This window comes from Plutella xylostella, chromosome 28, assembly GCF_932276165.1.
Source record: "Plutella xylostella chromosome 28, ilPluXylo3.1, whole genome shotgun sequence".
Taxonomy (NCBI): domain Eukaryota; kingdom Metazoa; phylum Arthropoda; class Insecta; order Lepidoptera; family Plutellidae; genus Plutella; species Plutella xylostella.
Window position 1 is genome coordinate 985,287 of NC_064008.1, and position 21,424 is coordinate 1,006,710.

A 21,424-nucleotide genomic window follows, 5' to 3' on the forward strand; every position below is an offset into this window, starting at 1 on the left:
TTTATCGATAAATGAAGCGTTGGTACTGATAAAAAATGAATTATTACAATTTGTACAATGTTACATACCCGTCATAGACGCTGCACGAGCGTAAACATCGTCCAAATTCGAAAAAATGTGTCCAGCAGCCTTACTCCCAGCGATTAATAGTCGCTATCCAAAAAAGCCAATTAAAACTCAGTTGAAAAATTTAGGCCGATTCAGTTGGTACCACCACCTCGGTTTTGACTGAGCCGCGGACCAGGGACAACGTAGAAAATATATCAAGAAACGACTAGTGATTATTTTTGAAACGGTAGCCGAAGTAAGCCGATATCAGGCCGATGTTGCGTTCCGTATTTCAATAGAGGTGAAAGAAAGAGATGTCGCTCTATAAAATTGTATAAGATCTTGTGTTTTTTCTCGCTCTGACAAGGAAAAAATTGGTGTGCGTTCGAAGTACTAGCGAAGCTTGAAATAAGAAATCCGGTAATCATCAGTCCATATTATGTTTTTATTTTTTCAATGTTAGTGTTCGGGACAAGAATAGGAGAATATTTATATCTCGTTAATAATAAATAAATATGTCTCTGGAAGTGAGGAAACTAGCGCTATCTAGTAAGAAGTAGAACATTAAGTCTTTTCTAGAGCTTTCTGGAATACTCTATCTTCCGTAGAGAATGGTATAAAAGGCGACGCTTGCGCCTCACAGGCATTCAGTTAAAAGGCAAAAGCGAAAAGGAAAACAAGAAGAAGAACAAGCAAGCAACAGCCCTAGCTCTCTCACTTCCTGACTGGTGAACATTAAGAAGTCTTTCATTCCTGATCCCTGCCCGCCGTACTTCCCCCAACCAGTATAGGTGCACCCCGCACATGTGGTCCTTCGAGCCGGATACTACGTCACTGGAAGTCGGATCAAGAATGCCGATCACCACGAGAGCCGCCGCCGTCGCCGCTGCCGCCGCTGAAGCCGCTGCCGCCGCCGAAGCTGCTGCCGGTGCCGACGCCGCTGTCGCTGCCGCTACCGAGGCCGCCGCCGATGCCGCTGGGCCTGCCGCTGTTGGTGCTGCCGCCGCTTCTGTCTCCGCCACCCCCACAGAAACCTCTTCCGCTGCCGTGAAGAAGGTCGGAGCAGAAGCTCTCACCACTGCCGCCGCTGCTGTCGCACAGAAACCCCAGCTCGCCGCCTCGTCGTCACAGAAGAAGTGCAAGTCGAAGAGTAGCAAGTCTGCGCGTGCGCTGCGAATAGCTCGAGCCAAGGAAGAGATGCTGAGAATACAACTCGAGCTCGCCGCCGCACGCATCGCCGTCTTGGAAGCAGAAAGTAGTGAAGACGAAGATGAAGAGCAGTCGGAATACGCGTCTGAAAGTTGGAAAGTAGAAGAGTGGCTGGATCAAACGGGAGTGCCACCACAGCTTCAAGCTCCGCCGCCTGCGCTCTGCGCCCCCGCCGGTGTCGCCCCCGTTGCAGCCGCCCCCGCCGCCGCGGCCGCCCCCGTCGTCGCAGCCGCCACTGCCGCCGCGCCTGCACACGCCGCCCCCGTCGCCGCGGCCGCCCCCGTCGTCGCAGCCGCCACTGCCGCCGCGCCTGCACACGCCGCCCCCGTCGCCGCGGCCGCCCCCGATGCAGCCGCCACCGCCGCCGCGGCCTACCTGACTGACCCCGTGCTGCCGCTTCACTCATCGTACCCACAAGCGGGTACCTACTACGAAGCCCTACAGTCAAGAAGCCAACCGCAACAGTACGTCCCAGCCGCAGCGAGTCAGCAACAGAAAATCAACCTCTCCGAGCTGGCATCTGCAATAGCGCTAGCCGCGCAGGCCGGGCAGAGGGCTGCACCGCGCTACCACACGGAGCTGCCTATATTCGCCGGCTCACATCACGAGTGGCTGTCGTTCCGTGCGAGCTTCTATGAAACAGCCGATAGCTTCACCGAGACAGACAACGTGGCAAGACTACGACGAAGTCTAAGAGGAAGAGCCAAGGAAGCAGTCGAGAATCTGCTGATATTGAACGCACGCGCCGACGACATCATGCGCGCTCTGGAGTCTCGCTTCGGCCGCCCCGACTCCATCGCCATGTCCGAGTTGGACCGCCTGCGCGCACTGCCGCGCCTCACGGACAACCCGCGCGATGTCTGCGTTTTCGCCAGCCGCGTGCTCAACGTCGTCGCCAGTTTGCGGGCGCTCGACCGCACACATTACCTCTACAGCCCAGAAGCCACGAAAATCACGATAGAGAAGCTGACGCCCGCCATAAGCTATAGATGGTTTGACTATGTCGCCACTCAGACCACAGAAGAGCCGGACCTACTGAAACTATTAAGATTTCTTCAAAGAGAAGCCGACCTCTGCGGGCCCTACGCACAGCCAGATACAGAACCCGCAGAGCACAGTCGAAACAGAACACAGAAAACCTATAACACATCGAAAACTTCAATAGAAAAGATATCAAAATGTCGCCACTGCGCCACAGAAGAACATCACATCAATAAATGCCCGAAGTTCGCAGAAACAGATGTAAACTCGCGATGGGAAATAGCCAAATCGCAGCGACTATGTTTCCGATGCCTTCGCTACAAGAGTAAAACCCACAGTTGCAAGCAAATCCGCTGCGGAGAAGATGGCTGCAATTACTTCCATCATAGATTGCTGCACTTCACAAGATCAACAGAAACCGGACCGGAAACGAAGAACACCGAAACAGTATCGTCTGTGTGGACGCCGCGCAAAACACACGCGTATCTGAAGATTGTACCTGTCACGATCGCTGGACCGGCGGGAGAAGTTCACACGCACGCTCTGCTCGACGATGGCTCTACCGTGACGCTCATAGACGCGGCCATAGCGAAACAGGCGGGCATCACGGGCCCCATCGAGCCGCTCAACATAGCCGCCATCGCCGACACCAAGATGAACGCCTGCCATTCTCGCCGCGTCAAAGTGACTCTACAGGGAGAACGCACACAGTACAAGATTAACGCACGGACTATCGACAACATACGACTCTCCGCGCAGACGGTGAAATCTGAAGATCTGCGAAATTGTGTTCATCTGCGTGACATCGCACAGCAGCTGAAATACGAAGCAGCAAGACCAAAGATCCTCATCGGTCAAGACAATTGTCATCTTCTCATCGCGAGCGAGGTGCGAGAAGGACAGCAAGATGAACCCGTCGCCTCACACACGCCTCTAAGCTGGGTTCTTCACGGAGCGCACACGAGGATGGTGGACAAGAAACACCATAGAGTCAACTGCCAGACTACGCGTGAAGATGACCTGTCTGAGCCAGTCATCGTGCCCACACACCCCCACAGCAACTTAAAAGGACGCGCCACCAGTACTCTCGCCAAGTGTACAAAACAGACAGAAGCCTCACGTTCACGTCGTTACGCAGCCCGTCGCCACGCCTCCATCGAAGATCATAGTACAGTCCACGACAGGCGATGGGCATCGAAGATGAACGTGAGCAGCAAAGCTACGCGAGATGTACACAGACTGAAAGGGCGCCCCCACAGTGTGGTCCAGACTACAGCCACAGATCAATGCCACAGACGAAGAGAACCGCCGCGCCACCGCAGGCGCCGCCGCCGCCGCCGTCGTCGAGAACAACTAATGATAGAGCCTACAGGGAGCGACGAGCGAGCTGGCCATCCTGCCCCCCGAGCCTGCGGAGCCAGACGTCCCTCACCGAGATCTGCAATGACGACCACGGCGTCAATGCACGGCGGGAGTAATGTTCGGGACAAGAATAGGAGAATATTTATATCTCGTTAATAATAAATAAATATGTCTCTGGAAGTGAGGAAACTAGCGCTATCTAGTAAGAAGTAGAACATTAAGTCTTTTCTAGAGCTTTCTGGAATACTCTATCTTCCGTAGAGAATGGTATATAAGGCGACGCTTGCGCCTCACAGGCATTCAGTTAAAAGGCAAAAGCGAAAAGGAAAACAAGAAGAAGAACAAGCAAGCAACAGCCCTAGCTCTCTCACTTCCTGACTGGTGAACATTAAGAAGTCTTTCATTCCTGATCCCTGCCCGCAGTACTTCCCCCAACCAGTATAGGTGCACCCCGCACAGTTAGTAAAATATTAATTAAAATACTTATTAAACACTAGGTTAAAGTCATCACTCATGCCATTTTTTACTTATTATTCACAAAAACTTAACTTTGTAAACGTTAAAATATGAAATTAGGGGCTTTTGAACGCATTCAAACTAAAAATCAAAATACTCTGTGAACCTGTGAAAACACTCCCTCCACTTCATTCATACAACATACAATAACAATGATAAAACAAAATTACAAATGGAATTTCCTTATTTAAATAGATATTTGTGCACTAAATACATAATAATATGACGTAAGTATAGTATTCTGATGGAGTGGTTAAGTTGCAGACTCAGATCGACTCGATTTATAAAATAGACCGATAAAATATTACGATAATTTGTTACAAAGTTATAGATATTAAACTATCAATCATTGTTTACAGAAAGAAGAAGAAGACGTTGCGTGTCACCGTATAGCCAAGGAAATATCTTGTGAAAGTTTTAACTCAAGGCGGAAATTTATTGAAAAAATACTCAACATAACCTACAATTACAGTGAAATACTGAAAATATCTTGTACCGTGATAATATTTCTGAATAATAAGTGCAAACCCGGTTGAAAAAACCACATACTTAATACAATTCCATAATCATATCGAAATCCAAAAGTTCGTAAGTCGTAAGTGATCATAGTTTAGGTGTGTACTTATTAGACTCATGCATTGTAAACTCTATAAACGATTACTCGTAATGTATTAATCATATTAAAAGTTGAATGCGGCTGTTTTATTTTTTATTCTTTATGTTTAAAGCAGTTCTAAGAAAAAGCAGTAATAACTAGTAATAAGAGTTGTAACATTATGCATGGACCAAGTGTCTGCTTATGTAAAAACACAATGTTATCATGTAAGTAAACCCTGCTTTAAACATAAAAAATGTGTCTACCTAATCTTCATAAAGCAGATAATGCTAACACCCTGATTACACCACCAAGTAGAGCGGCCCGAGACAGTGTCCTCCGCTGAGCACTGTTAAATTGTGATCCACGGAATGGTTTAAGATCAGCCAAGAGTACTGTCTTGCCACTCTACTCAGTAGGTGATTACAAGGGTATTACATTGCAACAGGTAAAAGTAAGTATACAGGGCCTCAAGTCTGCTAAGGAATGAGGAGGATATGGTAGGTATCCATATATTAAAAGTACAACTTACAATGTTACTTATACAATTTCTTCCATGTTGCAATGTTATCATTGCCGGACTCTTAAGAAGGAATACTTCCTATCAAGCCTTTATAAATCAATAGTATCATGAATGACCTCTTAGTCAAGTGCAACATCAACATTTCAATAATGAAATGAAACATGGTTTTTGCTGTATTTTGTGTTTATTAAGTATCATATATTAAATCACATCACAATTATTATCAGTGTTCTGAAATATCAAGCATAAGCTTCTCTTCTATTAGCTAAAAAACTGCTTTCTGATTATCTGAATTAAGATAGAAATATAGATTAATAGTAATTCTATAGGTTAGGATATAATAATAATATATTGTACAGTCAGCCAAAGAGATATGTATGCCACCCCAACGCAAGCCCTTAGATATTATGACAATTGATAGGTAATATTTATGTAACATGAAAAATAAGGATAACTAATATTAAGGTAAGTAATACTTAAGTTAATAAGTATTGATAAAATATTATTATTCCACCCATGAGGATTAAATTTTTGTTGCTGTGGTGGCATAAATATCTATTGCTGACTGTACTATCAAGGTATTGATACAACTTTATTTCGTAGATTTTCTATTCTATTCTATTCTGAGAGGTGGCGAACCTCCTGTACGTGGCTCTCTTGAGTGGAACCTTTGTACATATCCCCTTAATTTTAGCTCAGCCAGCCTAGCTCTCGAGTAAAATGGAGCAGCAAGCCTGGGTGTTCCAATAGCTGAGATAGGCGTTCTGTTGGTCCAAGAATAGATATAGTCTTGTTTCTGTAGTAGGTGGAGATTGAGCCAGCATAGGTATATTTTTTTAACTACAAAATATACCCACCGCAGCACTACAGTTTAATCCTAAGGTACTTAGAAAACAGATGAATCAAATAATATTTTATAGATATAGAATCTAGATAAGCAAGCCAAGTAAATTATTTTTCATACTGTCAGTGCATCATAAAATTAAAGTGTTTGTGCTAGGGTAGTATTTCATATCTTTTTTGCTACAAATAAATTGAAATCAGCTTAAGTGACTTACTCAGTAGCAGAATGATATGCCAATTTAGTTTCTTATGTAGGTATTAACTTCATAAGATCTTAATACAACTTGTTGTTAAGTAGGTACTTCACATAGGCACTTGAATATTTAGTCTTGGTTATAAATTCCAGTCTGGAGCCAGTTGCAACGCAGTAAAAACCTACAAATACCAAAATTCTGGTTAGTAGATATCATGGGGTTTAGGTTACAGACATTATGATAGTATAGGAAGGTTTATCTTATTATTATTATTAGTAGGTATATATTGTTAGCCACTGGACTTAGCTGGAGCGAGACCAGACATAGGTGGTTTAAACATAGATAGGTGGCAGATTTTATGACACCTCTGGGGTGCCATAGGACTACAACAATGGTAAAAGAAGGTTTGTCTTTGTTTTGAAGGATATTTCCTTTAAGGCTTCTTCTTCATGCCTTAAGAACATGAGAGTTAAGGCGGTCATCCACTGGCGAGGCGACGGTATAGATTGTTGGCTTGTCGAATCTCGTTGGTGATCCATTAGCGAACCAAACAGTCTACTCTCATCATTGGCAAAGTCGTGGCGTGCTTTTTGTAACATCGTTGGAGGTTTTTTAGACCGCGGACTTAGAGGTTATTGGAGGTTTTGCTCGCGAATGGATCACCACCTTTAGTTGAAGAAACTTTTACATGTACCTCTATTATGTTCGTGGATACTCACCTTATTTGTTACGCTCAAATCAGCTAGTTTCATGAAGCTAAAGTCTTCAATCAAATTGTCCGTCAACTCCTTTAAATATGCTTTAAATATCCAGGGAGACTGGTTTGCAATCCTCACGTATCCTCAGTTACTACTTTCACATCACTTTGTAGGTGTAATTACAGGCTCTTTTTCTTACAAAAATAGGAAAAATTAGCCATTGTAATGGCTTTGCGTTGCAAGAATAGGAACTTTTTTCAAAGAGGCGTTGAGTCGCAACTTTGACATATAATCTACTCTGTGTGATGAGCTCATTATGAGCTCGTGGTGCGAATTTCTAGCTTAGTAACGCTATAATTTTCACTGAACGGTTTGCGTGACGTCATAACACAATGAGCCGCAAAAATGTGCGGTGGGAGTGCGAAATCAGCGACCTTGTTGAAATCGATTCAGCCACTCATCGCTGGGAGTAAGGCTACAGCTTCATGTTCCGCTAAACATTGTATATAAACTCGATAAATAACTTCCCTAGCTTGACTACGAATATTTTTCTTCTTCTTCCTAATTGCAAACAGGCGTAAATAGTTGTTTTTATCTAGATTATCCTAATAATTAAATAAGAAAATTGAAAAAACACCGAACCGCCAACTGCCATAAACATTGTTATGACTTTTATGTTTCTTTTCTAATGGTGCCAGGCTCCTGAAAATTTTAGTTCCTCAAACATTAATTTCATGAATTAATAGTTTCACTGTATGTATATGTACTTACTTATCTACTAGGTAAAAAAGAAGCAATCATTCTTACTGCGCAGTGGGTATATATAGAAAATCAATTAATACTATCTTAATAAATGTCTATCGATAAAAATAACAATTAATTTTTGATAAACTTTACTGTACCACTCTTAGTGTAGTCTTTGAAAATGGAGGTCCTTGTGCTACTGCCATGGCTATTTGTTATTATAACCGCTCAGGTATAATAGTTCTTTTAATATACATAGATAGATAAATATAGAATATTCTTTATTTGTACACAATATAATATATAATATAAGTAATACTAGGTTTTTTAGTGGGAATTTGAGGATACAAAGTAGCCATAGTTTATTAAAACAGATACCTACCAGAATTTAAAATTATAGTATAAGTAGTTCAAATTGATCTTTTCAGGATACATTATACAGCGTGGATCAACTATTACAAAGAGGAATCAGCAGTGGCGACGGAGTTTCTACATATGCAGTGGATGGCGATGACGGCGCGATCCAATCCAACGAGGGCCTGAATGCGAACCTTGAGGAACAACAGCAAAAAAAACTGCAAAACCTTGGAACTATGTTTTTACGGGTAACACTATCACTTTCCATCCTTACATAATAATTTCCCCACATATTTATTTATTATTGATATGCTCAATTTCTCAAAACTGTAATACCCGAAAGGGTAGTCAGGGGTGACTCGCAAGCGCACACGGTTTTCGCTATTACCTACATTCATTTTTACTCACAGGATAGGTCGCGAGCTTTTTGAGAATGATTTATTCTCAAAAAGCTCGCTACCTATCCTCTATTATATTTATATTTTATTGTAGTATGGTAATATATATTGTACTTAGTTCTAAAAACCTAAAATGTTTTCAGATGGCACAAGCAGCAGGATTACGGGAAAATAAAATAAAACGCCCCCCTTATCCCCCCACGAATCCGGTGAGTTATCTAAACATCAAAATTACATTTTCAGTTTGTAAGAAAATCATATTATGTCATATTCGTAGCTCATTCGAAGGCTGTAGCAAAAGTCAGAAGAACAACCAAATTTCAGTGAACATCAAAAAACGCTTATATTTCTATACTATTCAAAACTGTTCCTGGGTCACCCCTTTCTCCTTACACCGCTTTTGCAACAACCTGCCTACGAATACTGCAAAATAGCTAGAGTATTGCCATTAGAATAGAATAGAATAGAATAGAATACTACTTTATTGACTAAACAGAACACAAATAACAATTTATAATACAGTGAATACAACGCAATAGGCGGCCTTATCGCTAAAAGCGATCTCTTCCAGGCAACCTTTGGGTGGAGGAGAGACTAAAAGAATAAATGAGGAAGGTGTACAAATGATGTAGTAAACATTCAGTTTTAATAATAAATACTTAAATACATACATACATAATATACTCAAAGATAGAGGAAATAGTTACAAAGATTATATAATATAGAGGTACTAAAGCAAGATGGAGGAAAGATAATGTTCTTTTACCTGTTTTTTGAATGCTATATCTGTCTTCGCAAAACGGATATTAACAGGTAATGCATTCCAAAGTCTTATAGCTGTAACCGTAAATGAGGTACTGTAAAATTCCGTACTATGTGATGGGAAATCTAATAGACGCATTTGTGATGATCTCATTGGTCTGTTGTCGGGATGGTTTTTGAAGATAAAACGCTCTTTGAGGTACGCTGGAGTTGAGGGATTGAACAGCACAGAGTAGAGTAAAGAGAGAATATGAGCATTCCGGCGAAGGCGAATTGGGAGCCACTTGAGTTTATTGCGATATTCGGATATGCGGTCATATTTACGTAAACCAAATATGAACCGTATGCAGAAATTTTGAAGGCGCTCAAGTTTATTCAGTTGCTCCTGGGTGATATCTGAATAGCAGGCGTCGGCGTAGTCGAGAATGGGAAGTAAAAGAGTTTGTGCAAGCGAGATTTTAGTAGCGGTAGGTAGAAAGTTACGCAGTCTTCTCAGGCTGGCAGAGGATGCAAAAATCTTCCGACTGACTTCACAGATCTGTGGCACCCAGGTTAGGTTGGTGTCGATGAGAATACCCAGATTCTTCACTTTATCGGCAAAAGGGATATTAACACCGTCAAAAGTAATCGGGGGTAGTTGAAGCCAGTCAATTTTGGATTTCAGTCTCGAGCTGCCAACCAGTATCACTTGAGTCTTTTTGGGGTTGACCGTAAGCCCATGACATTTGCTCCAGTCAGAGATCCTATCGAGGTCAGAGTTCACCATCGATATGGCGTTATGTAGCTCTTGTGGAGGCGAATGACAATATATTTGAAGGTCATCTGCGTACAAGTGGTAGGAACATGAAATGGTTTGAGATATGCCGTTTATGAACAAAGCGAAGAGAAGAGGAGATAAGACGCCACCTTGCGGGACTCCGGCATTGGTGCTACACCAAGTTGAAAAGGTATCTTCAATGCGTATCCTCTGCCGGCGACCACGCAAGTAACTATGAAACCAGCCAACAGCTTCAGGAGATATGTTAAGTGAACTCAGTATTCCAAGCAGTATATCGAAGTCAACGGTGTTGAAGGCGTTACTGAAGTCAAGCAGTGTTAACACAGTAAGCTCACCTTTTTCCATGCCCCAACGGATGTCGTCGTTTATCTTAATTAATGCAGTAACGGTGCTGTGACCAGAGCGAAAACCGGATTGGAAGGGGTTCAGGATATTGTTTTGGGAAAGAAAGGAATTTAATTGATGATGCACAAGGCGCTCAAACACCTTAGAAAGGAAAGATAGGATTGAGATGGGACGGTAGTCTGAGAATGAGGAGGGGTTGGACTTTTTGGGAATAGGGGTGATTTGTGCGTCTTTCCATATAATGGGAAAGGTTTCTGCATCAATGGAGAAGTTAAATATGTGAGTTATTATGGGAGTGACGACATCAATAATGGGGATGATCATATTTCGACTAACACCGTCGCTTCCAACTGCATTCGAGGTAATGGATACTATGTTCTTCTTAACATCACATTCACTGAATTGGCTAAAAACAAAAGGGGAATAATTGGGAGTAGGCAAAGATGAGAGACGAGCAAGTGTGTCTGATTTAGTGGAGCCACTGAGGGCCGATGATGAGGAAAAGTGTTGATTTAAGGAGTCTTTGTTAATATCTCTGGGTAACGCGTTGTGCTGAGATTTTCCAACTCCTAAGGTTTTTAGAAATTTCCAGACTTTAACCGGATCCCCATTTTCTACCGATTCGTGAATATGGCGTCGTTGAGCGTCCCTACACGCCTTGTTGCAGCGATTCCGTGCCAACAAATATTTGTGCTTGTTGCGCTCTGTAGGATTGCACTTGTACCGACACTTAGATGATGCTTTACGGTGCATTAAAGCTTTTATATCATCGGTAAGCCAAGGAGCCGGCAAGTGTTTCATTTTAACAGCTCTGACTGGAGCATGTCTGTCATACAGGTCTACCAAAAAGGAGTTGAGAAGCTCTACTTTACTGTCAACTGTGTTGGCGCTCAAGACTGATCCCCAATCTAAATTTTCAGCATCAGACCGAAGCTTTTCTACATCCATACTACCAAAACATCGCTGCATAAGTATTCTCGGCTTAGCTTTAGGTGGGCGAATTTTATAAGAAAGATGAAGCAAGTCATGATGTGAAAAGGCATCAGCACTGCATTGGCCAAATTTTGCAACATGATTACTTGATGAGACTATTGTAAGATCGAGCAGAGAAGGGGTACAGTTAGGGAGGTGATGCGTAGCATTAAGAGGAAGGATATTTAAGTTGCTTGCGTTTAGAATTGATTCTAGAGAAGAAGAACGGGAATCTTTTTGAGGAGACAGGTGTTAAAATCACCCATTAAAATTATATGAGAGTATACGGAAGTAAAGTCTTCGAGGAGTTTCTCGAATGAAGGAAAGAAATTAAAACGGAGAGTGGGACAATAATAGACTCCAAGGAAGACTTTTTGTTGCGAAAGTGTAACCTCAATAAACAAATGTTCAGCGGAATTTAGTGGAGGGGGTTGAGCGGACATACTAATAACAGTGAAAGGAATGTGAGCACGAAGGTAGATAGCCACTCCTCCTCCTCCAATACCTGTTCTGTCATTCCGAATAAGTCGGAAACCTGGAAGGGAACCTGCCATTGTACTTCTTACTTGAGTATTTCTTTATTTCCGTGGCATAACTGATACCATTAGGCACCGTAGCGTCCGTAGTCGAGCTGGCTTCAGTGATCGTAACTGATCACTGAGGTTAAGCAACTACTGGCACAGCCAGCCATTGGATGGGTGACCGATTTCAAGTTTTTCTTTTCTGGACGCTTCCGTGCTTCGGACAGCACGCTAAGCGGTGGGTCCCAGTTGCTGCTTCGGCAGCAGTCGTTAAACCTAGTCAGAGGCCTTCGGGCAGCTTGAAAACATCTGACAGTCGGGTCGCCCACTTACCCGACAACTCTCTCTGCACAAGCTTGCTTTTGTTGGGGTCCACCAACCGATGAACTGAAACCACTTGAACTGTTCCAGCATGGCGGTCCAGTGCAGATGTACACGGTGTCCGGGGGACCGCTGCTGCCGGGACAACTCATCGTGTCCGACTTCGACACTAGAAGGGGGGAAGAGGTCGACGTCGACACTAGAAGCGGGGGAGAGGTCGACTTTGATCCTAGAAGGACGATAATAGATGCTTCTGATCCGACTGAAAAGCCTAAACGCAGGCCCTATATGAAGTTAAAATTGCAAGGATACGTTTACAGAATGCAAGGATAAGATTAGTCAATAAAAATGCGATAATTCAAAACTCCTATATAAGTTAAAATTTCCTCAAAGTAACATTAAAACTCCAAACCCCAATTTGTGTTAAGTATTTTAATTTTTAATAATATTGTTAACAATCTATAGCTACGTTTTAATAACAAAATATCGGTACAATAAATAAAAAAACACTCTTAAATTATATGTCGGTAAACACGGTTAAATTATAGTATTGCAAAAAATATTGACTTAAACTAAGTCATTTTGTTCATCCCATCCTTATTGTCACCTTTGTCTTTATCTAGAGACTTATCAAGATCTGCAGTTCCGTTGCAATACTTCACAACCCCATTATCTGGTTTGCTCGTCCCATTTTGCGCTGGAGCGATCATGAGCAAGTTGTTTCCATTCCTGTCAGTTGTCAAGTTCCTTAACGGCAGGGGATGGCGCCATCTTGGGAAATAGTAAGAGCTTCTGAGGAACCTATAGTGCTCCATTTTGTTTTGGACCACTCGACTTTGGTAGCGTCTGAAGAGCGAACCATCTTCATTTTCCTCGTTGCCGAATTTCGGAAAGTCGTTAGCGCCTTCGAGAAAAATTTTCGGTTTTGGACCTTCATCATCATTGCAATAAGGTCGTTTGTACTTCCTGCGTAGGTTCTGCGATGGGCTAAGAGGTGATTCGCATTTGATTGCTAAGGAGTTGTTCTCTTTGTTAGTGGAGATGGAATGCGCTTTCTGCCACTCGAGCACCTCGCATAGAAGACCGATGTATCTGTAATAAGAATATACATAATGAACATATATGGACAAAGGGAAGATTTTCGATGGTTTACCTCCTACGTGCATAACAGGTCCCAAGCAGTAGTGTTGAATGGATACACATCTTCTTGGCGATGCATACCATCAGGAGTACCCCAAGGATCTCTTTTAGGACCCCTCCTCTTTGTAATTTTCATAACAGATATTGATAGTTGCTTTCAACACTCCCATCATTTGCTTTTCGCTGACGACATGAAAGTTTACAGGGTTGTCAATAATGAGTCGGATGCATTACTTTTACAACAAGATTTAAATAGACTTGACATTTATTGTGAGCGTAATAAACTAGATTTAAACGTCTCCAAATGTTATTTTATGACATTTACGCGAAAACCATCACCTTTTTCAACAAATTACAGTGTTAAAAATCAATATCTTACTCGAGTATCTAATATGCGTGATCTGGGTGTTACTCACGACAGTAAGCTGCTGTTTGATAAACACATCGATGACATCGTGAGTAAAGCATCTAAAGCATTGGGTTTTTTAATGCGATCATCAAAAAAATTTAAAAACATGAAAACGGTTAAACTACTTTATTGTTCGTATGTACGGAGTCATTTGGAATACGCTTGCCAGGTCTGGAATCCTAATTATGAAACATACTCTGATAGAATTGAAAAGATACAAAGAAAATTCACACGATATCTTAAATTCAAATTTAATATATCCGTTAATATGACTTATGAACAGAGATGTGCCAAATTCCATCTGCTGCCACTGCATCTGCGCAGAATAATATCTGACATAATTTTACTCATAAAAATAATCAGAGGATCTTGTGACTGTCCCTCGTTACTTAGAAAAATCAATATTAATGTACCCGCTCGCAAATTTAGGAATAATAAAGTATTTTTCGTTCCTTCTGTTAGTACCAACTACAGAAAGAATTCATATATTCTTAGGGCGTGCAGCACTTTTAATAATCTGTCTAGCGAAACTGATTTAGATATCTTTTGTAGTGGCATCGATTCGTTAAAGAAATACGTTATTAGAACTTTCGTGGCATCCATTCAACAGTAACATTTACTTTATTTTATTTAATATATTTGTGTAGGTAATTTACCGAAATATAAAATCTACCAATAGCCGTAGTGGTTTACAGACCCGATTACTTACATAATTGTAGTCATAGCATATAACTTCTAGAGCATCTTACCTTTATAATAATTTTTTTTTTTTCTTACTTTTTCTCATAACGTGACGTTGTTTTAACCTACGTTAGTAGGTACTTACGTAGCTTTTAATTTGTAACGTAGGTATGTGTTTGTGCAAACTTTGTCATAAACTACGCTCTCCTACTTAGTACCTATATTTGTAATTATATGTGAAAGCTTGTTATTAACTCATATGATACCTAATATAATGTTTATATCTTTGTACTTAAAGTTGTTAGCTTTCCAAATAAAATAAAATAAAATAAATAAAATAAAATAAAATTATGTCTGCCAGAAAAGATGTGACAGTCGCTGGGGTGGACACAGATAAAAAACCTATAATAGTTGTAAGAAAAGTCTCAAAAGAAGAGCGGCGCTATAACCCTGTGTCAGACACAGTTCTCATTCACATAGCCACAAAAATTTAGGTTAGGTTATATTCATTTAATTGTATCTTCCTGCGATTGCCTGAGATTTCGGGTTTCTATTCAATATCCACTCTTAGCTTTTGTTTATAAATATACCTGCCTCTCTGAACAAGATACTGAGGTAGTTTCCTAAAATTTCTAATGACTAGTCTTTGTGTTTGTTACCAACCTTGGTCTTAGAAAGGAGAGTAACAGCGTCACAAAACTCCAGAGTTTACTTACCTGTTGTAGTCGACAACTATCTTTTTGTATGTCTGACCTATGTTATCCAAATCCAAACTAATATTATAAATGCGAAAGTAACTGTGTCTGTCTGGCTGTTACTCTTTCACGCCAAAACTACTGAACAGATTTGAATGAAATATGGTATACATACGGTCAAGACCCTGGGAAAGAACATAAGCTACTTTTTATCCCCGAATCCCCACAGGAAAACTTTTAAGGCGAAGCGAAACGCGCGGGAACAGCTTGTATATTAATATTATAAATGCGAAAATAACTGTGTCTGTCTGTCTGTCTATCTGTCTGTTACTCTTTCACGCCAAAACTACTGAACGGATTTGAATGAAATTTGGTATACATATGGTAAAGACCCTCGCGGGAACAGCTAGTGTTCAATAAAGTCATATTCTATTCTATGGTACTCGTACCTGATAGCGACCCTCAATATCTCGCTCTTAGACAGCTTCTTGTCGGGCGGGTGCGTGGGCACGAGTCTCCGGAGCTCGGCGAAGGCTCCACTCACGTTCTGCTGGCGCCAGCGCTCGCGGCAGTTGGAGAACAACTTGCGGGGCGCTCGGAGAGGCAGGCCGGGGGGTAGGTCCGACTGGGGACGGGAAAGGATTAGTTGAAGATCTTCCATATCGTACTAATATGAAGGACGAGTCGTGTCAACTGAGTGTTTGATTGCAGTTGAAATGCGGTCCGTCTGTCTAGAGCCTAAACGCGAAAGTTTTTGAGTAAAGATGTTTGTTACTCTTTCATGGGAAAACGGCTGGGGAAATTTTGATGAAATTTGGTATGTAGGCAGCTGACACCCTTCTTCTTTTCAACATTCCTATGAAATGAAATATGGGTCTGGATCTTGGGCTGCAAGATCTTCCCTCACCATTCCCACAACTATTGCCTCAATCTCCACAAAACGTCACTACGTTGTCTTTGGACGTCGACACTAGAATGTGGGGAGCGGTCGACATCGACACTAAGAGGGAGGGAATGGTCGACTTCAACACATGGATGGGGGAGAGGCTAATGTTTAAACTAGAAGGCAAGAAGAGGTCGACTTTGACACTAGAACACTTGGCTAGTAAATCCAGCCACAATGGTAGTTCCTCACCTGTGCCCGCATCTGTCTCTCGTCATCACTGTCCTGGAAACTCGGGTCGTCGCTGAGCATCTCGCTGTCCGGCTCCTCTTCCGAACACGAGTCCGGCTCTGACGTCATCGCCACTGCCACTGGGGGGAGAAGAGGGGAATAAAACAGAATGTTATTATATTCAAAGCATGGAAGTAGACATAAAGCCCTCTTTTGAAATATGCCAGACGGTACTATCCGATACTCCTATAAAATAAAATAAAAAATGTTTATTTGAAACTACCCTTAAGTTAAGAAATACAGCAGAGTTACAGAATGGGAATTTTGTAAGTAAACAAAAAATATAACTTCAAGTATCAAAATGTTATGGTTTGACTCAACTTAAACCAGCCCAAACCTACAACCAGCGATATGTAAACAATGTTCGACTTGGGCTTTAAACCTAGATTTATCGATAAATGAAGCGTTGGTACTGATAAAAAATGAATTATTACAATTTGTACAATGTTACATACTCGTCATAGACGCTGCACGAGCGTAAACATCCTCCAAATTCGACAAAATGTGTCCAGCAGCCTTACTCCCAGCGATTAATAGTCGCTATCCAAAAAAGCCAATTAAAACTCAGTTGAAAAATTTAGGCCGATTCAGTTGGTACCACCACCTCGGTTTTGACTGAGCCGCGGACCAGGGACAACGTAGAAAATATATCAAGAAACGACTAGTGATTATTTTTGAAACGGTAGCCGAAGTAAGCCGATATCAGGCCGATGTTGCGTTCCGTATTTCAATAGAGGTGAAAGAAAGAGATGTCGCTCTATAAAATTGTATAAGATCTTGTGTTTTTTCTCGCTCTGACAAGGAAAAAATTGGTGTGCGTTCGAAGTACTAGCGAAGCTTGAAATAAGAAATCCGGTAATCATCAGTCCATATTATGTTTTTATTTTTTCAATGTTAGTAAAATATTAATTAAAATACTTATTAAACACTAGGTTAAAGTCATCACTCATGCCATTTTTTACTTATTATTCACAAAAACTTAACTTTGTAAACGTTAAAATATGAAATTAGGGGCTTTTGAACGCATTCAAACTAAAAATCAAAACACTCTGTGAACCTGTGAAAACACTCCCTCCACTTCATTCATACAACATACAATAACAATGATAAAACAAAATTACAAATGGATTTTCCTTATTTAAATAGATATTTGTGCACTAAATACATAATAATATGACGTAAGTATAGTATTCTGATGGAGTGGTTAAGTTGCAGACTCAGATCGACTCGATTTATAAAATAGACCGATAAAATATTACGATAATTTGTTACAAAGTTATAGATATTAAACTATCAATCATTGTTTACAGAAAGAAGAAGAAGACGTTGCGTGTCACCGTATAGCCAAGGAAATATCTTGTGAAAGTTTTAACTCAAGGCGGAAATTTATTGAAAAAATACTCAACATAACCTACAATTACAGTGAAATACTGAAAATATCTTGTACCGTGATAATATTTCTGAATAATAAGTGCAAACCCGGTTGAAAGCACGATCTTAGATACTCTAAGATCGTGCTTTCAACCGGGTTTGCTTAATACAATTCCATAATCATATCGAAATCCAAAAGTTCGTAAGTCGTAAGTGATCATAGTTTAGGTGTGTACTTATTAGACTCATGCATTGTAAACTCTATAAACGATTACTCGTAATGTATTAATCATATTAAAAGTTGAATGCGGCTGTTTTATTTTTTATTCTTTATGTTTAAAGCAGTTCTAAGAAAAAGCAGTAATAACTAGTAATAAGAGTTGTAACATTATGCATGGACCAAGTGTCTGCTTATGTAAAAACACAATGTTATCATGTAAGTAAACCCTGCTTTAAACATAAAAAATGTGTCTACCTAATCTTCATAAAGCAGATAATGCTAACACCCTGATTACACCACCAAGTAGAGCGGCCCGAGACAGTGTCCTCCGCTGAGCACTGTTAAATTGTGAACGGAATGGTTTAAGATCAGCCAAGAGTACTGTCTTGCCACTCTACTCAGTAGGTGATTACAAGGGTATTACATTGCAACAGGTAAAAGTAAGTATACAGGGCCTCAAGTCTGCTAAGGAATGAGGAGGATATGGTAGGTATCCATATATTAAAAGTACAACTTACAATGTTACTTATACAATTTCTTCCATGTTGCAATGTTATCATTGCCGGACTCTTAAGAAGGAATACTTCCTATCAAGCCTTTATAAATCAATAGTATCATGAATGACCTCTTAGTCAAGTGCAACATCAACATTTCAATAATGAAATGAAACATGGTTTTTGCTGTATTTTGTGTTTATTAAGTATCATATATTAAATCACATCACAATTATTATCAGTGTTCTGAAATATCAAGCATAAGCTTCTCTTCTATTAGCTAAAAAACTGCTTTCTGATTATCTGAAATAAGATAGAAATATAGATTAATAGTAATTCTATAGGTTAGGATATAATAATAATATATTGTACAGTCAGCCAAAGATATATGTATGCCACCCCAACGCAAGCCCTTAGATATTATGACAATTGATAGGTAATATTTATGTAACATGAAAAATAAGGATAACTAATATTAAGGTAAGTAATACTTAAGTTAATAAGTATTGATAAAATATTATTATTCCACCCATGAGGATTAAATTTTTGTTGCTGTGGTGGCATAAATGGCCCCCAAGCACACAGTCAAATATTATACAGATAGAAAAACAAGTGTATTTGCTTGTTTTTTAGATTTATCAAAGGCCTTTGATCTGGTGTCCTATGATATCCTGTGGGAGAAATGTAGAGAGCTTAATGTGCCTCACGAGGTAGTACATATCTTAAGATTTTGGTACCAAAACCAAATGAATAAGGTTCGATGGGGTACAGAGCATTCTGACAGGTACAAGCTTGACTGTGGGGTGAGACAGGGTGGGTTATCTTCCCCTTTACTGTTCAATGTTTATGTTGACAGCCTGATTGATGAGCTCAGCAGAACACATGCAGGATGCTATGTGGATGGTAAGAGCATGAATAACATCAGTTACGCAGATGACATGGTTCTGCTGAGCCCTTCAATCAACGGACTGAGCAGGCTACTGAACATTTGTGAGAGGTATGCTCTTACGCATGGCCTATTATATAATGTTAAAAAAAGCGAGCTTATGGTTTTTAAAACTAGAAATAAGGCTACTGAATTCAATATACCCATAAAATTGTATGGTCAGCCGTTGAAAAGGGTATCTAGCTTTAAGTACCTCGGGCATATTGTCAATGAAGACCTGCATGATGATGATGATATTGAACGGGAGCGCAGGGCGCTGGCAGCCCGCGCGAATATGTTGGCCCGCAGGTTTGCTCGATGCTCACGTGAAGTAAAAATTACACTTTTTAAATCCTATTGTCAATGTTTTTACACGGGCAGCCTGTGGGTCAAATATACGCAAAAGGCTCTCAGCGCTCTGCGAGTTCAATATAACAATGCCTTTAGGATGTTGTTGGGGCTGCCTCGCCACTGCAGTGCATCCGGTATGTTTGCGGAAGCACATACTGATGGCTTCCATGCAATTATGCGCAAAAAGGTAGCGTCGCTCATGTACAGGGTGCGCGCCAGCACCAACGGCATGCTAGAGGTCATTGCAGGAAGAACGGATGGTAGCATATTGAAGCATTGGGTGAATAGGGTATTGGGGAAATTGTAAATACTTTTATATAGCTTGTAAATAGTAATATCTAATATTTTTTGTTTATGTAGTCCTAAGATTGTCTTTTTATTACACTAACATAGGTTAAGTTTAATTGTTACTAACAAAATATGGCTTTTGCTGAAATAAAAAGTTTATTATTTATTATTATAAATATCTATTGCTGACTGTACTATCAAGGTATTGATACAACTTTATTTAGTAGATTTTCTATTCTATTCTATTCTGAGAGGTGGCGAAGCTCCTGTACGTGGCTCTCTTGAGTGGAACCTTTGTACATATCCCCTTAATTTTAGCTCAGCCAGCCTAGCTCTCGAGTAAAATGGAGCAGCAAGCCTGGGTGTTCCAATAGCTGAGATAGGCGTTCTGTTGGTCCAAGAATAGATATAGTCTTGTTTCTGTAGTAGGTGGAGATTGAGCCAGCATAGGTATATTTTTTTAACTACAAAAGATACCCACCGCAGCACTACAGTTTAATCCTAAGGTACTTAGAAAACAGATGAATCAAATAATATTTTATAGATATAGAATCTAGATAAGCAAGCCAAGTAAATTATTTTTCATACTGTCAGTGCATCATAAAATTAAAGTGTTTGTGCTAGGGTAGTATTTCATATCTTTTTTGCTACAAATAAATTGAAATCAGCTTAAGTGACTTACTCAGTAGCAGAATGATATGCCAATTTAGTTTCTTATGTAGGTATTAACTTCATAAGATCTTAATACAACTTGTTGTTAAGTAGGTACTTCACATAGGCACTTGAATATTTAGTCTTGGTTATAAATTCCAGTCTGGAGCCAGTTGCAACGCAGTAAAAACCTACAAATACCAAAATTCTGGTTAGTAGATATCATGGGGTTTAGGTTACAGACATTATGATAGTATAGGAAGGTTTATCTTATTATTATTGTTAGTAGGTATATATTGTTAGCCACTGGACTTAGCTGGAGCGAGACCAGACATAGGTGGTTTAAACATAGATAGGTGGCAGATTTTATGACACCTCTGGGGTGCCATAGGACTACAACAATGGTAAAAGAAGGTTTGTCTTTGTTTTGAAGGATATTTCCTTTAAGGCTTCTTCTTCATGCCTTAAGAACATGAGAGTTAAGGCGGTCATCCACTGGCGAGGCGACGGTATAGATTGTTGGCTTGTCGAATCTCGTTGGTGATCCATTAGCGAACCAAACAGTCTACTCTCATCATTGGCAAAGTCGTGGCGTGCTTTTTGTAACATCGTTGGAGGTTTTTTAGACCGTGGACTTAGAGGTTATTGGAGGTTTTGCTCGCGAATGGATCACCACCTTTAGTTGAAGAAACTTTTACATGTACCTCTATTATGTTCGTGGATACTCACCTTATTTGTTAGGCTCAAATCAGCTAGTTTCATGAAGCTAAAGTCTTCAATCAAATTGTCCGTCAACTCCTTTAAATATGCTTTAAATATCCAGGGAGACTGGTTTGCAATCCTCACGTATCCTCAGTT

At 40.6% G+C, this 21,424-nt stretch overlaps 2 protein-coding genes and 2 long non-coding RNA genes across 4 annotated transcripts; 1 reads left to right on the forward strand and 3 right to left on the reverse strand.

Annotated features, from left to right (window-relative positions):
- Window positions 1-5,399: 5,399 nt before the first annotated feature.
- On the reverse strand, window positions 5,400-7,368 carry LOC125490884. Its single transcript, XR_007267949.1, has 3 exons — window positions 6,991-7,368; window positions 6,293-6,452; window positions 5,400-5,522 (listed from the first exon to the last, which is right to left on the reverse strand). It is a non-coding gene; the product is annotated as an uncharacterized LOC125490884 (long non-coding RNA).
- Window positions 7,369-7,800: 432 nt separating this feature from the next.
- On the forward strand, window positions 7,801-12,584 carry LOC125490883. Its single transcript, XM_048631284.1, has 4 exons — window positions 7,801-7,945; window positions 8,142-8,318; window positions 8,612-8,677; window positions 12,258-12,584. Exons 1-4 carry the CDS (start codon window positions 7,895-7,897, stop codon window positions 12,498-12,500), a joined length of 537 nt encoding a protein of 178 aa, XP_048487241.1. The 5' UTR covers window positions 7,801-7,894; the 3' UTR covers window positions 12,501-12,584.
- A 23-nt stretch (window positions 12,585-12,607) lies between these two features.
- Window positions 12,608-16,369, reverse strand: LOC125490882. Its single transcript, XM_048631283.1, has 3 exons — window positions 16,228-16,369; window positions 15,542-15,717; window positions 12,608-13,259 (listed from the first exon to the last, which is right to left on the reverse strand). Exons 1-3 carry the CDS (start codon window positions 16,333-16,335, stop codon window positions 12,740-12,742), a joined length of 804 nt encoding a protein of 267 aa, XP_048487240.1. The 5' UTR covers window positions 16,336-16,369; the 3' UTR covers window positions 12,608-12,739.
- A 2,162-nt stretch (window positions 16,370-18,531) lies between these two features.
- On the reverse strand, window positions 18,532-20,841 carry LOC125490925. Its single transcript, XR_007267972.1, has 2 exons — window positions 20,598-20,841; window positions 18,532-18,654 (listed from the first exon to the last, which is right to left on the reverse strand). It is a non-coding gene; the product is annotated as an uncharacterized LOC125490925 (long non-coding RNA).
- Window positions 20,842-21,424: the final 583 nt, after the last annotated feature.